Source organism: Rutidosis leptorrhynchoides, chromosome 8, assembly GCF_046630445.1.
Source record: "Rutidosis leptorrhynchoides isolate AG116_Rl617_1_P2 chromosome 8, CSIRO_AGI_Rlap_v1, whole genome shotgun sequence".
Taxonomy (NCBI): domain Eukaryota; kingdom Viridiplantae; phylum Streptophyta; class Magnoliopsida; order Asterales; family Asteraceae; genus Rutidosis; species Rutidosis leptorrhynchoides.
This window is the reverse complement of record NC_092340.1, coordinates 62,890,763-62,905,598: the sequence shown is the minus strand read 5'-3', so window position 1 is coordinate 62,905,598 and position 14,836 is coordinate 62,890,763. Positions and strand designations below refer to the sequence as shown.

General features: G+C 32.6%; 1 protein-coding gene across 3 annotated transcripts; it reads left to right on the top strand.

The window, feature by feature from the left end:
• Positions 1 to 4,500: 4,500 nt before the first annotated feature.
• Positions 4,501 to 12,718, top strand: LOC139864831 (ubiquitin C-terminal hydrolase 13-like). 3 transcript variants are annotated; one of them, XM_071853399.1, is made up of 32 exons: positions 4,501 to 4,746; positions 4,933 to 5,005; positions 5,231 to 5,348; positions 5,491 to 5,626; positions 5,725 to 5,882; positions 6,526 to 6,761; positions 6,842 to 7,048; positions 7,121 to 7,229; positions 7,314 to 7,429; positions 7,510 to 7,608; positions 7,759 to 7,868; positions 7,962 to 8,036; positions 8,146 to 8,224; positions 8,348 to 8,494; positions 8,578 to 8,658; positions 8,757 to 8,876; positions 9,050 to 9,172; positions 9,423 to 9,500; positions 9,602 to 9,690; positions 9,832 to 9,940; positions 10,054 to 10,122; positions 10,227 to 10,337; positions 10,453 to 10,505; positions 10,618 to 10,801; positions 10,890 to 10,991; positions 11,077 to 11,220; positions 11,394 to 11,459; positions 11,587 to 11,682; positions 11,785 to 11,901; positions 11,996 to 12,070; positions 12,156 to 12,245; positions 12,399 to 12,718. In XM_071853399.1, exons 2-32 carry the CDS (start codon positions 4,976 to 4,978, stop codon positions 12,438 to 12,440), a joined length of 3,369 nt encoding a protein of 1,122 aa, XP_071709500.1. In that variant the 5' UTR covers positions 4,501 to 4,746; positions 4,933 to 4,975; the 3' UTR covers positions 12,441 to 12,718. The 3 variants fall into 3 exon arrangements, 2 of the variants coding, with proteins under 2 accessions (XP_071709500.1, XP_071709501.1); XM_071853400.1 differs by lacking the exons at positions 4,501 to 4,746; positions 4,933 to 5,005; positions 5,231 to 5,348 and having other exon boundaries at positions 5,560 to 5,643; XR_011764502.1 differs by lacking the exons at positions 11,785 to 11,901; positions 11,996 to 12,070; positions 12,156 to 12,245; positions 12,399 to 12,718 and having other exon boundaries at positions 11,174 to 11,220.
• Positions 12,719 to 14,836: the final 2,118 nt, after the last annotated feature.

Sequence of the window (14,836 nt, the reverse complement as noted above, 5' to 3'; positions counted from 1 at the left end):
ACTAAAAATGATATTAATTATGATAAAATGATAATTTTTATTAATAATAATACTAAAATGATAATAATAATAATAATAATAATAATAATGATATTTTATAATAACAATGATATTTCTATTAAAAATAATAATTTTAGTAAAAATGTTAGTTTTAATATTAATAATACTTTTAATAATAATAATAATGATAAAAATAATGAAAATGATATTTTTATCTAAATCAATAACTTATAATATTTTTATTTCATCATGATACTTAAACTCATTATTTCCAGCTTTTAGTACTATTTTATATCACATTCATAATAATGATAATAATAGCAATCATAATAATTAGATGATACTAATATTAGTTTTAATGATAATGATATTAATAAGTATTATAATAATATTAATGATAATACTTAATAATTACAATAATAATAATAATGATAATATTAATAATAATTTTTAATGATAATAACAATAATAATAATAATGACAGTAACAATTTTGAATAATAATACTTATATTAATATTAATAATGATAATAATAATAATAATAATAATAATAATAATAATAATAATAATAATAATAATAATAATAATAATAATAATAATAAGATAATAATAATAACGACGATAATAACGACGATAGTAATAATAATCATTTTAACAATAATACTAAAATTCAGTTGACTATAACTTCTAATCCGTTCATCGAAACCATTCGATGTCTAAATAAAAAGTTATTAATTTTTCGTCAGCTTTCCAACGACATGCATATCATATACCTTATCTTAATCGCATAGGTATTTAAATTCATGATCTATCATAAACTATTTGTAACACCCCAGCTTAACATGACCACAATATTGTCCGCTTTGCCCGCAGGCGCACGGCTTTTTCTTGGCGACCACACACGAGAAGCACTTTCCCAGGAGGCCACCCATCCTGGTAGTGCTCTCGTACGAGCACGCTTAACTGCAGCGTACTCACACATCTGCTCAGCCTGTGGTCCCAAAACGCGTTGTGTCATTTAAGCGTGAGTATTACCTTATAATCCCATGATCACTCATGTCCGTGGGCGATGTGGGATTTGCCTAGGGTGTTACATTCACCCCCCCTCGGAGACTCATCGTCCTCGATGAGGTTTGCCCCACCACCCCCAATAGCACATGAGTGGCTCTGATACCATTCTGTAACACCCCAGCTTAACATGACCACAATATTGTCCGCTTTGCCCGCAGGCGCACGGCTTTTTCTTGGCGACCACACACGAGAAGCACTTTCTCAGGAGGTCACCCATCCTGGTAGTGCTCTCGTACGAGCACGCTTAACTGCAGTGTACTCACACATCTGCTCAGCCTGTGGTCCCAAAACGCGTTGTGTCATTTAAGCGTGAGTATTACCTTATAATCCCATGATCACTCATGTCCGTGGGCGATGTGGAATTTGCCTAGGGTGTTACACTATTTAACGATGATATTAAACATACAGACATGCATAATCATATATACTCGAGCACTAGTCAGGGATACACTATTAATATATAAAAGTTAAGTTATGAGTGCTCACGTATCAATATTGTAATTTAATATTGCAGGAAAGTACGTAGATGCAACGGAGATGATAAACACTAGATTGACCTCACGAGCATACCCCCGAACGTTACCCATAACTTCCATAGCTATAACCCATAATTTCCTTAACTCTATCTCTCTCGAAACCCCGTTTTGAAAACATGCGAGTAGAACCTCGTCGTAGTATTTTATGTATAATACTAATAATATCACTCCTAATACTAATACTAATACTAATAATAATAAGATTAATATTAATAATCTTAATAATAATAATAATAATAATAATAATAATAATAATAATAATAATAATAATAATAATAATAATATAAATATATATGTATATATATCGTGAGAGATAAAGAGATAGAGTGTGTGCAGACTGAGCCAGAAATCGAGCATTTTATAGTACTTTACTAGCCATCAGCCCCTATGCGATCGCATGGGGTTAGTGAGGTCTAGCCACGCGATCGCATGGCTTAGTTTGCCAACTCACATTCGAATTATTGGGCTGCCGACACTCGTTTAAATTTATTATATATATAATATATTTAATTTATATAATAATATATAAATATTATATTATATTTACGTATATAGTTAACGTGTAAAATTAGTTCCATTGTCTTGGACGTTGTCACTCGACTAATGTCCAGGTTCCGGTTTTTCAAACGAAGTTTCGTACGCCTAGAAAACTAGTACTTTATGTTTTGTGTAACGTACCTTTATATATGACAAGACTCAAATCAATGAAAAGCTATACCACTCAAAACGTAAATTAATCATTTGAATGTTCTGGTCATTTGCTTCTATAAATTATCGTTTCGTTATATATACATATACATATACATATACATATATATATATATATATATATATATATATATATATATATAATAGTATCCTTTTAACTCAAAACGTTTTATAATTAATATTAAATTTATTACATTATAAATTATGTATATATATTCACTTCGAAATATATATTTGAAATATTTATTTAACAATATATAATTTTTCAAAACTAATTATATTTCACAGTTCATTATATGATTTAATTTCGTTTCAAAATTATTAATTAGTAAACTTTATCTTTTTGAAATAAGAAGTATATTTGCAAAATTTCAATACAAAGCTTTAATTAAGTTTTTCAAAATTCATTAGCAAAATATATTATAAAACGTTTTGATAATAGAGTTCTTTCTAGGCTGAAAACGTTTTAGTATTAAATCAAATAAATATGATAAGTTTTGTTTTTCCAAAACTAGTATATATTTAAGAATCATTTCGTTAAAGGATTAAAGTAATAAATATTGTTATATCATAAAACGTATTTGAAAAGTAAAATTATATATAAAAGGTTTCAGGTTTTTGAATTACTATGTATTGATGAAGTGTGAAATAAAGTCCAAAGATTAAACGAACGTATGAAATCATTTTAAGGTAAAATGTCGATATCTATTTTCTAAGTTATTTATATTCTCAAATTTCACTTTCACGTAAAATAATATGAAAACTAAATTGTTTACTTAACAAAAGTCACGAGTGAAATATAGTAAAGCATGTATTGGGAATCAAACAAAAATCTTTACTAACTTTTGTTCTTACTTGTAAATCACTTTACTAATTATTCCGAATACCGTTAAAAGGAAAGGTTTCCTAATTCAAAGTGGACCTCTCAACAGAGACTCGAATCATAATGAATCTTAATAATTCAATCATTTGATATTATCTTTCAATTCTGTCGGTAAATACAATCATGTAAAGTATTATACCTAATACTTTGTTTACGTTTTCAAGTTATAATATATATATATATATATATATATATATATATATATATATATATATATATATATATATATATATATATATATATATATATATATATATACAATCATATCTATTTATATAATAGTTCATGAATCGTCGGGGTTTGGTCAAAGTTAAATGAACGTATAAACATAGTCTAAATTTTTTGAGATTCAACATTACAGACTTTGCTTATCGTGTCGGAAACATATAAAGATTAAAGTTTAAATTTGGTCGGAAATTTCCGGGTTGTCACATAGGCAAACCGAGATACTTGCATGGAAATGAACCAACATTGCACCCAAAAATATTTGCCATAGCTTCAACTTCATTCGGGCTCACATTAACACCAAAAAGATTACTTTTGTTATAGTTTACACAAAGACCCGAGGTTAATTCAAAACATTTAAGGAGTTTCATCAAGTTGTCAATATTACCACCGCTTCATTTCCCGAAGAAAATCGTATCGTCCGCGTATTGGAGGTGCGAAATAGGAACTTTTTCAACACCAATTTCAACACCATCAAAAAAGTTCCTACTTACCGCGGATTTGGTCAATAAGTTCAAACCTTCCACCGTAAGGATAAATAAGAAAGGTGAAAGTGAGTCACCTTGCCTTACTCCCTGTTCAAGTTTAAATTCGTTCGCAGGGGATCCATTTACCAAAATAGAGATAGAAGCCGTTTTTAAACATGAGAGAATCCATTTTCTCCATTTAACCCCGAACTCCATAATTTCCATCATCTCTAAAAGGAAATCCCAACTCAAAGAATCAAACGCCTTTTCAAAATCTACTTTGAAAACCGGACTTTTTAAGTGCTTATATTTGAGATAATCTAATGATTCGTTTGCAAATAACGCCCCATCAATTATATTTCTACCTTTAACCAAGTTTGACTTTGCCCGAATTTATGAAGGAAAATAAAATGTCATCCTTGAGAGTATAGTCTCCCCAACGTTGAAATCTTTTTGTATTCCTATCGGCATTTTGTTCACGTAGTTATTTTAAATTTCAAATGAATAGAAAGTATAAACTTTTTGCAAAGTCACAATTTGGGTCTCCCTTCCTTTCCGAATAACCAAAATTACCCCCATAATATTACTAGCATTCCAATTTTACCCTCTAGCTATTCCTCCTTCGCATCGTTGTACTGGACCGTGTCTCCGTGCTTCCACTCACAGTTTTAGCGTATCAGTCACCATTGCTCTTTCTCTCTCGCTCTCTGCTATGGATTTAAGTCAAACACGTGCAATGCACGTGAGCTGCAATAACAGAATTAACACCCTGGCTCAACTTCCAGTCCATAACAGAAATTCGGCGGTTACAATTCAGTTACAATTCCTAAATGAGTAGCTAGCTAGCTAAACAAATGTAATTCATTCTTCATTTTGTGTAAACAATTTCCCCCTAAATTCTCTCTGTACAATCAGTTGTAATCCATTGTTTATAGTCAATAAACACTACATTTCAAGCTTATTCTACTTCATTGAGCTTCCGATTGTTGTGTAATTGTTTCTTTTCGATCTAACAAATCAATTGTAATCAAATTTTTGTCAGTTTCTTTCTCCCGCTAGAAGCCACCGTTGATCGAGCTGTCATTATGAGTACCGTCACCCCGCAGTCACTCGATGTACGTCTCTCTATCATTCTATACTGTATTTTATGTTATTGATTTTTCGGTTTGTGAGCGTCCTAGGGTTTTGTGATTGAATAATCTAGTGTGTGAATGTAGTTAATTGGATATTGCAGTGTGAATTTAGGTTTTTAGTGATTTATGGAGCATGAATTAGGGTTTTGAGTGGAAGAAAATGCAGATAGTTGATTGACTGATCGGTTACTTTTTTTCATTCGATAGCAAGAAGACGAGGAGATGCTCGTTCCACATACGGAGGTACAGGAAGGACTTCAACCGGTGCCCGGTCCTGTTGCTTTTGATGGCACTCTGCCAACTGAAATGCCTCAGCCTATGGAAGGTTCTTAATTCCCCTTATTTGTTTACTTAACTTATACTCCATCAGTACATAAGTACATATATACAATGTATATGTTATCTCCAAGTATGCTTTGTTTAATTTGGTTGTATAAGTTTTGATTATAATAATTCGGATGCATTAGTTGCGGGCGCAGCCGAGAATCAACCAGTCGAGGAACGTCAGGCGTCTAGGTTAATAAGATGGACTATAAAGAATTTCTCTCGTCAGTCCAAGAAAAAGATATATTCTGATGTCTTCGTGATCGGTGGATATAAGTGGTACATAAATAACAGCTGTATGTTTTATGATTTTTTATGCATTTATGTGATGTTCGTTTTGATTTTAATTATTTCTCATCTGGTATAAATATTGACAGGCGTGTGCTTATATTTCCAAAGGGAAACAATGTGGACCATCTGTCCATGTATTTAGATGTAGCTGATTCTTCATCCTTGCCTTATGGTTGGAGTAGATATGCACAATTCAGTTTGGCTGTTGTTAATCAAGCGAACAAGAAATTTACTGTAAAGAAATGTATGCATAATGCTTTGTTACATGCCAACCTGTAGTTGTATGCTATTTTCTTTATTAAAAGCCTAGCATTATTAACTTTTCTAATTCAACTGCAATTGCGAGTTTAATTGATTTGAAGTCAATAAAGTTGAGATTTGGATAAAGCTGTTTCTTTCTTATAATTATTTGTTTTCTTTTTAGAAAATATAGCAAAATATATATATAATATTTATGTGTTCAATCAAATTCATGCTGCCTTTTAGGGTGTGCTTTTAATAGACAGGTCTTGCAAACAGGGTTGCAGAAATCAGATTACTCGGCGAGTACTCGGTTTTGCAACTCGGGGAGTAATCGGTCAAACTCGGTCAAACTCGGGATTACTCGAACATCGGTCAAAACTCTGGATTACTTGGATAAAAAGATCAAAATTTGGTCAAAGTCAAACTTTGTCAACACTCGAGTACTCCCCGAGTTGCCAAGTACTCTCTAAAACCCGATTTTGTGAACCTTTCTTGCAAAATACTAGGGTTCTACAATACAGAGATTGCAACTGTATTATTTTTGTGCAAGTACTCATTTTAGTAGATCAAACAAGTAGCAACAAGCTTGCTTGTTAGTCTTGGCCATTGTGCTTTTCTTAATTCTGAATCCTATTAATTTGCAGACACAGAACATGTGTTCAATGCAAAAGAGAGTGATTGGGGATTTACATCTTTCATGTCTCTTAGTGATCTAAATGACGCCAGTACAGGGTTTATTAAGAATAATACATGCGTTATTGAAGCTGACGTGTCTGTACGAACCAAGGAGATTGGTTATGTTGGTCTTAAGAACCAAGGAGCAACATGTTACATGAATTCTCTTCTTCAAACCTTGTACCATATTCCTTACTTTAGAAAGGTACTGGCTATAACTATAGTTTGTGCTATTACTACTTTTTATAAAAATAAAAATGTCACGTTTGACATTTTCATTATCAGGCTGTCTACCATATGCCAACAACCGAAATTGGGAGTATTCCTTTGGCTCTTCAGAGCTTATTTTATAAGCTCCAGTACAATAAAACCAAAGTTGGGACAAAAGAACTTACAAAATCTTTTGGATGGGACAAATATGATTCTTTCATGCAACATGATGTCCAAGAATTTAACAGGGTTTTGTGTGAGAAACTTGAAGACAAGATGAAGGTGTCTCTTTTTCCTTAAATCTCTGACTTTTTTGTTCATGATTTTGTTGACTTCTTATTGTTACTGGTTCAGGGAACAGTTGTGGAAGGTACGATACAGAAGTTATTTGAAGGACACTATATGAGTTACATTGAATGCATTCATGTGGACTTCAAATCGACTAGAAAAGGATCTTTTTATGGTATTAAATATAATTATGCATGAAGCGGTTGTGCGTATATTATTAGTGACCCCGTTAATAATATCATCATAATGTTTGTATCAGATCTTCAACTTGATGTCAAAGGCTGTAAGGATGTTTATGCTTCTTTTGACAAATATGTTGAAGTGGAATACTTTGGGGGTGACAATAAATACCATGCTAACGAATATGGGTTACAGGTTCAATATTGGACATGACAATGATATATTCTTCGATTAATTTTTCTCGGGGAGAAGTTTAAATGTTTGCTTCTGTACAGGATGCTAAGAAGGGTGTGTTGTTTATTGATTTCCCGCCCATTCTTCAACTTCAGCTTAACCGTTTTGAATATGATTTCACTAGGGATACTATGGTAAAGGTAAGTTTTGAGAAACTTCTTTTATTTTATATTTTAAACATATATTGATTTAGACACTCACTCACTATTTATTTATGTGTTTATTCCTTTCCTATTATGCGTGCTATTTCAACACTTGTCACATGAACTTGTTCTAATTCATTATTTCAGATAAATGATCATTATGAATTTCCACTCGAGCTTGATCTTGACAGGGAGAATGGCAAATATCTATCTCCTCGTGCTGATAAGAGTGTCCGGAATCTTTATACGCTTCACAGGTATCAAAATATGCTTATATGTATCGTTTAACGATGCATCATATATATATTTACAATGTCAGATATCATTCCTTACACCTTTCTTCATGACAGTGTATTGGTTCATAGTGGTGGTGTGCATGGTGGACACTACTATGCATTTATAAGGCCAAATCTGTCTGATCAGTGGTTAGTTCTGTGTACTTATATAAGTATATGCCTTAGGTAATCTGCATATCTTTTACTATTTTTTTTAGCCTCCATCATTTTATGTTCATTGTACTATAATTACAATTAGGTTCAAGTTTGATGATGAGCAAGTTACAAAAGAAGATATGAAGAGGGCATTAGAAGAACAGTATGGTGGTGAGGAAGAGGTAATGCATTGCTTTCTTTAATGTATATGTATGTATATGTGTGTGTGTGTGTGTGTGTGTGTGTGTGTGTGTATTGTATATTGCAGCTGAACATTTATCCAATCCTGTTATGCTTTTTAACAGCTACCCCAGATAAATCCTGGCTTCAATAAAGCTCCATTCAAATTTACAAAACACTCAAACGCCTATATGCTTGTCTACATACGCGAAAGTGACAAGGAGAAGATTAATTGTGACGTTGATGAGAAAGATATTGCCGAGCATCTTAGGGTAAATAGACTTGTATAATATTGTTTTTCACTTTTGTGACTGCTTTTTAACAAATGCTTTACCATGTAAATGTTTTGTTCCAGATAAGGTTGAAGAAGGAACAAGAAGAAAAGGAAGACAAGAAAAAATATAAAGCACAAGCTCATCTCTATACTATTATTAAGGTCATAGAGATTAGTAGATGTATCATATCAAAATTTTGGAATTTAATTTTCAAGAAATTCATTCATTCATATTACTGATAATACTTGATTATTGCTAGGTTGCTCGTGATGCAGACCTGATGGAACAGATAGGTAAAGATCTATATTTTGATCTTGTGGACCATGACAAAGTTCACAGCTTTCGTATACAGAAGCAAACACCGTTTAATCTTTTCAAGGTACTGGTTATTTTACAATTTGAGACTTTTACTTTTCTTTATGTAAGATTTATTGCATATCTCCTAAACATACTAAAATATCTTGAAATTCAGAGAAACTTGTCAACACTAGAGCTTATTATGCCTTGCAATTCTAGCTTATGTGCCCCCACTAAGTATATTCATTGCTGCAGGAGGAGGTTGCTAAAGAATTTAGTGTGCCTGTTCAATTTCAAAGATTCTGGATATGGGCAAAAAGGCATAACCACACATATCGTCCTAATCGGCCTTTAACGCCCCAAGAGGAAACACAATCGGTATACTACCTTTAATTGAATCTGTAGGATGAATAAGTTTTATTGTTCAGTCAGATAATGCATGTTCAGTTTCTGTATGTGTATGATTTCAGGACCAATTCCATCAAGTAGGTTTTTGCATTATTGTAATATGTATACTATATACTTTGCTGATAAAAATCTTAAAATCTTCTGTTATTTTGGTTTATAAATTAAAGTTTTTACTGCAGGTTGAATTATTGTAACCAATTGACAACCATGTGAACTGCAGGTTGGACAATTGAAGGAAGTTTCTAACAAGGCTCAGAATGCTGAACTGAAACTGTTTTTGGAGATCGAGATCGGACCGGTAATATATTGTCTTGCCACTTTAAATTCACATTTTCTTGAAATCCTGCCTGCATTTACCTTCTATATTGTTGCATTACTAAAATTATGTGTGGGTCCCAGGATTTGCAACCCCTTCCGCCACCTGTCAAAACCAAAGAAGATATACTTCTCTTCTTCAAGCTTTATGATCCTGAGAAAGAACAACTTCGGTATTTTCCAAATTTGATTTGTTCTATTTATTATTCTTATTGTAATGGATCTTCAAATTACAGTTGTAGTTTTAATTTTAATATTTCCTAGCAATACGTGACAATGGTTATCGAGAACTATATCGTCTTGTCTTTTTCCAGATATGTGGGAAGGTTTTTTGTGAAGAGTTCTAGTACACCATATGAAATGATATCAAAATTGAATGAGAGAGCCGGTTTCAGTCCAGATGAAGATATTTACTTCTTTGAGGTATTTTGTGTAATACATTGTTGTTGTGTTTCTTGCCTGCAGTATAAACAGTCTGTGTGCATACATATGTATAATGCAAAACTTATGATTTAGTGTTATCCATCAATGATCAGGAACGGTATTTTGAGCCACATGTTATGTGTGAAGAACTTGCCAGGAAATGTTCATTTATCCTTAGGAATGTACTAATTTCAACCTTTCTAGTTTTAGCATTAAAAGCTGGTTGCTTGATGAGAAACGCTGTTTACATCTAATGAAATTCTTTTATTTTTTTTCTTTCCGTAAGATCGGAGACGGAGACATTATTTACTTTCAGAAAATCCCTCAATTCGAGTATGAGGAAGAATATCGATATCCGGACGTCCCTTCATATCTAGAATATGTGAAGAATCGTCAGGTGTGTTTTCCTTCTTATATAGTACACATTGTAATTTATATTATTCTAAAATTTCTTATAAGGATAGTATTCAACAAAACTACGTTTATTCTCTATTTTGATATGCCCTTTTCAGACAGTTCGTTTTCGATCTCTGGATAGAACTGGAGATGATTTTAGTCTCGAATTGTGAGTAGTTTAACAACACACACCTGTAGTTATGAAAGTTGTATAAGATTATTTTTGAATAAACATGGCACTTATATTTCTTACCAAATTTCTTAAAATGAATGATGAACAGGTCAAAGTTGCATACGTATGATGATGTGGTGGAGAGAGTTGCTGGAAAACTTAATATGGACGGCTCGTCAAAAATCAGGCTTACTCCTCACAACTTCTATTCTCAACAACCCAAACCTGACCCGATTAAGTATCGGGTCCCAGAACATTTGCTACACATGCTGGGTCATGATCATGACAATCAGGTTCTTATGTTTCTAACCTAGTGTTTATTATTGTTAAAATGTCTGAAAATTAAACTCTTTTTTTTTTCCTTATACTGTTTGGGTGCAGGTTTCTGATATTTTGTATTATGAAGTGTTAGATATCCCTCTGCCAGAATTACAAAGTTTAAAAACTCTCAAGATTGGTTTTCACCATGCTACCAAACAAAAGGTATGTTTTTGTTTTTGTTATGTTAATGTTAATATGCTTTATGAATATTGATTTAGTTTTGAATTTTGTTGCTTTTATGTTGCAGCCTGATATTCACAATATTAGGTTGCCTAATGAAAGCCGTGTTGGAGAGGTTGTTAATGTAATTAAGGATAAGGTATACTTTGAATTATTTGATCCAGATGCTGAACTTAGATTGCTTGGATTATTCGATCACAAGATTTACAAGGTATCACATCATATTGATTCTGTTGATTTCATATTTTCATTTCCAATTTCCAGCAAAAATGCGTAAATTACTCTAATTGGGATGTTTTACTTTATATTGGTGTAGTAACCATAATCCTCAATAACTTGATTGATTTATTGACTATTATTTCTGAATTGCTCATGTACTTGCAGATCTTCCATGTGAATGAGAAAATTGAAAACATAAATGATCAATACTGGACATTACGTGCTGAGGAAGTGAGTTTTCTTCTATGTTTTCTTTTCTCAATTGTTCAAAATGCCCAGATTATGAGACTAGCTTACATGTGTTTACAATCGTTTTTTTTTTTTTTTTTTTTTTTTTTTTTTTTTTTTTTTACTTTAGGTTCCAGAAGAAGAGAAGTATGTGGGATCCGAGGATCGTTTGATTCATGTTTACCATTTCACCAAAGAGGCTGCGCAGAACCAGATGGTACATAATGTATGTATTTTTTTCCTTCAAACTGTCCTTTTTTGGAGTATGTCACTGTGTATCTGTCGAACTGTGAAAGTGTGAAACTAGGGTTCTTTTTATCATTTGCAGCAAGTAAAAAACTTCGGGGAGCCTTTCTTTTTGAAAATCCATGAAAATGAAACTTTAGCAGATGTTAAAGTCCGAATTCAAAGGAAATTGGAGGTTCCATATGAGGAATTTTCTAAGGTAATTATGTTATTTGTACATTACACTACTTGTTTAATACCAGTTATATTTATTAAACCATAGTGATATCTGACTTGAACCTGCATTTTACCAGTGGAAGTTTGCGTTTGTATCTTTGGGACGTCCCGAGTATCTACAAGATTCAGATGTTGTATCAAACCGTTTTCAGGTTCATACTTGAATATTTGTATCATTAATGCATGCGCATTCATTGATCAGATGATGTCACCAACTAATTGAGATGTGGTTTGTAGAGAGGAGATGTTTATGGTGCCTGGGAGCACTACCTTGGGTTAGAACATTCAGACACTACCACCCCTAAAAGGCCCTCCACAGCAAATCAGGTAAACCATATCGTCCTTCAATTGGCCACTAATTTGATTTTTGTCAAATAAAATGATTTTCCTTTTTTTCTTAATCAAAATTCATTTGTGTGGGCTTTTGGGAGTTGGGTCACGAGTCCTAACGCACAATTTTATGTTGCTTGAAATCTACAGAACCATCATACGTATGAGAAGCCACTCAAAATATACAACTAGAAGAGAGAAGATAACTGTGAATGATGTGAAACGCAAAGCAATTGATAATTGGAGCCAATGGTTTTTGTTTTATCAAAAAAAAAAAAAAAAAAAAAACATATTCTGTGGTTCCCTGTATAGTTTAGGAGTACATAAGAGGAAGGTTTTATAGAATGAGTGTACAAGCTGTATAATCTGGTTTCTTTCTTTGTGGCATGATGCGGAATGTGTAGAATGGTCCGAGTCATGAATTTTGTGTAAAAAGCTATAACTGTACCGCACCTCTATCTACACCTATTTTGTAGGGGATTATAGTTACACTTTAGTGTATCATTACATCTCCTGTAGTGTAGCAACCACCCACTTTGCGCACTATTACGTGGGTGGTCCCTTGTGGTTTACCTCAACTTTCATGCCGCGTCCCTTTACTTTTTTTTTTTTATGTGGGTGGTTACTATGGTTTCAAAATGTCACGCCAGTGGTCCCTGTCTTTAACGGTGTTAAATGATTACGTTAAATGTTAACATGCACTTGCACGTGAGGGGTGATTCTGTCTTTTTATCTTTCTTCCATATCCGGAGGTGATTCTCACACATCACTTTTTGATCCATCTACACCTAATTACCTATTATACCCTTAATTATACTTGGAATAATAATATAAGTTCAACTTCCTAGGTTAATTTATGTGTATAATTGTAAATTTATGGGACAAAAGTGTAGATGGATAAAAAAAATGGTGTGTGAGAATCACCTCCTTTTTATATCTCCATCTCCATCGTTAACCAAATAATCAAAGGGATATTGACAAAAATGCACATTTTTTAAAAACTTTCAACCAAAATAAACATTCTGTATCAAAATTGACAAAATACCACACTGGATCGACCCACATATGGATCGACCACTTAATAAACGGATCGACCCTAGCTGAATACAAGGTGCCGACCTAAAAAAAGCACGGGCGACCTAAATTAGGTCGACCTCCTTGATGATAAACCCAATCGACGAATCCATTCCCCATTTCCAATTTGCTGCAGTTCCAATGGCGATTCAAACCCACAATCTTCACCACATACGATTCAAACCCTAAATCCATCTTGTGTTTCATCTTGTAACCTTCATCCCACCTTCAAATCGATCGACCACCGTCGGACCACCTTCAAATCGATTGACAACCCTCAAACCCCATTCAAACCCTAAATTGCTTGTGCTCGAGGATACAATTTCAAGAAGATAACAGATGTTGAGGTATTTTTCAATTCCTATTTTTGAATTTTAATTTAATTTTCAAAAAATGCCTAAAAAAATATGACATATGTTTAGGTTTTTGAATTTTTGTATTAATTTTCAAAAATTGCGTATATGTATATATGTATATGTAGGTAATGGGCAATTAATTTTCAAAAAGTGCCTGTATGTAGGTTGTTATGTATATGTGTATGTGTATTAATTTTCAAAAGATGACAGGTAGTTATGTATATGCGTATGTTTATATGTATATGTGCATATGCCAGTGAAAGAAAACAGATTGTATATGTAAAAACAGGTTGTGTGAAATTTGTGTGAATGTACGAAACAGATTGTATATGTATTTGTATATGTATATTTACGAAACAGATTGTACGAAACAGATTGTCAAAACAGATTGTGTATGTGTATATATGTATATGTTTTATAATGTATATGTATATATTTGTATTAATGTATATGTATATATGTGTATGTGTGTTAATGTATTAATGTATTAATGTATATGTATATATGTGTATATGTATAATTTTATTTTTTGTATACTGTATATAAATGTGTATATGTATATGTATTTTTATATGGTTATAATTATTTTATGTGTGTATGTTTATAACTATTATATTATATATGTATTTGTATAATGTATATGTGTATATATGTATGATTGGTATAATGTATATGTTTATGTGTATATATGTATATGTATAAGTAGTTATCTGTTATTTTTCCCGTTATTTTTGGTATGTAGGAATGGTTTGAGGAGAAGATCACTTGCCGGAGCAAGATGACTTTGCTTGATGAAATTAAACAAAAACTCACACCGGTTCAGGAGAAGCTATTTCGAGAGACATGTTTTGGTCATTGGTTAGATATAAAGTGTTATGACATTGATCCGGGATACATACATTGCCTATTAATGAATCAGATTGACCGTCATGACAACCCCATAGTTGGACGCGAACTACTAGAGGAGCCGGAAGAGCTGTGGTTTCAAGCTACACCTGATCATCTCATTAGATGCGGTAGACGTGAGTTCTGTTTGGTGACTGGAATGCGTTTTGGGCCGGTTACATCATTTGTTGAGTGGATACAACAAGACACGTCTGATTTTGATAATTCTGTTTCACATCGTGTGTGATGACCCGTCCAAATCCCTTTGGACGA

Coding starts and splice junctions, on each gene's coding strand:
- LOC139864831 (XM_071853399.1), top strand. CDS start 4,976: ATGAGTACCGTCACCCCGCAGTCACTCGAT. Junction 11,460..11,586: donor GGACATTACGTGCTGAGGAA/GTGAGTTTTCTT, acceptor TTTTTACTTTAG/GTTCCAGAAGAAGAGAAGTA. Junction 12,071..12,155: donor TTGTATCAAACCGTTTTCAG/GTTCATACTTGA, acceptor TGTGGTTTGTAG/AGAGGAGATGTTTATGGTGC.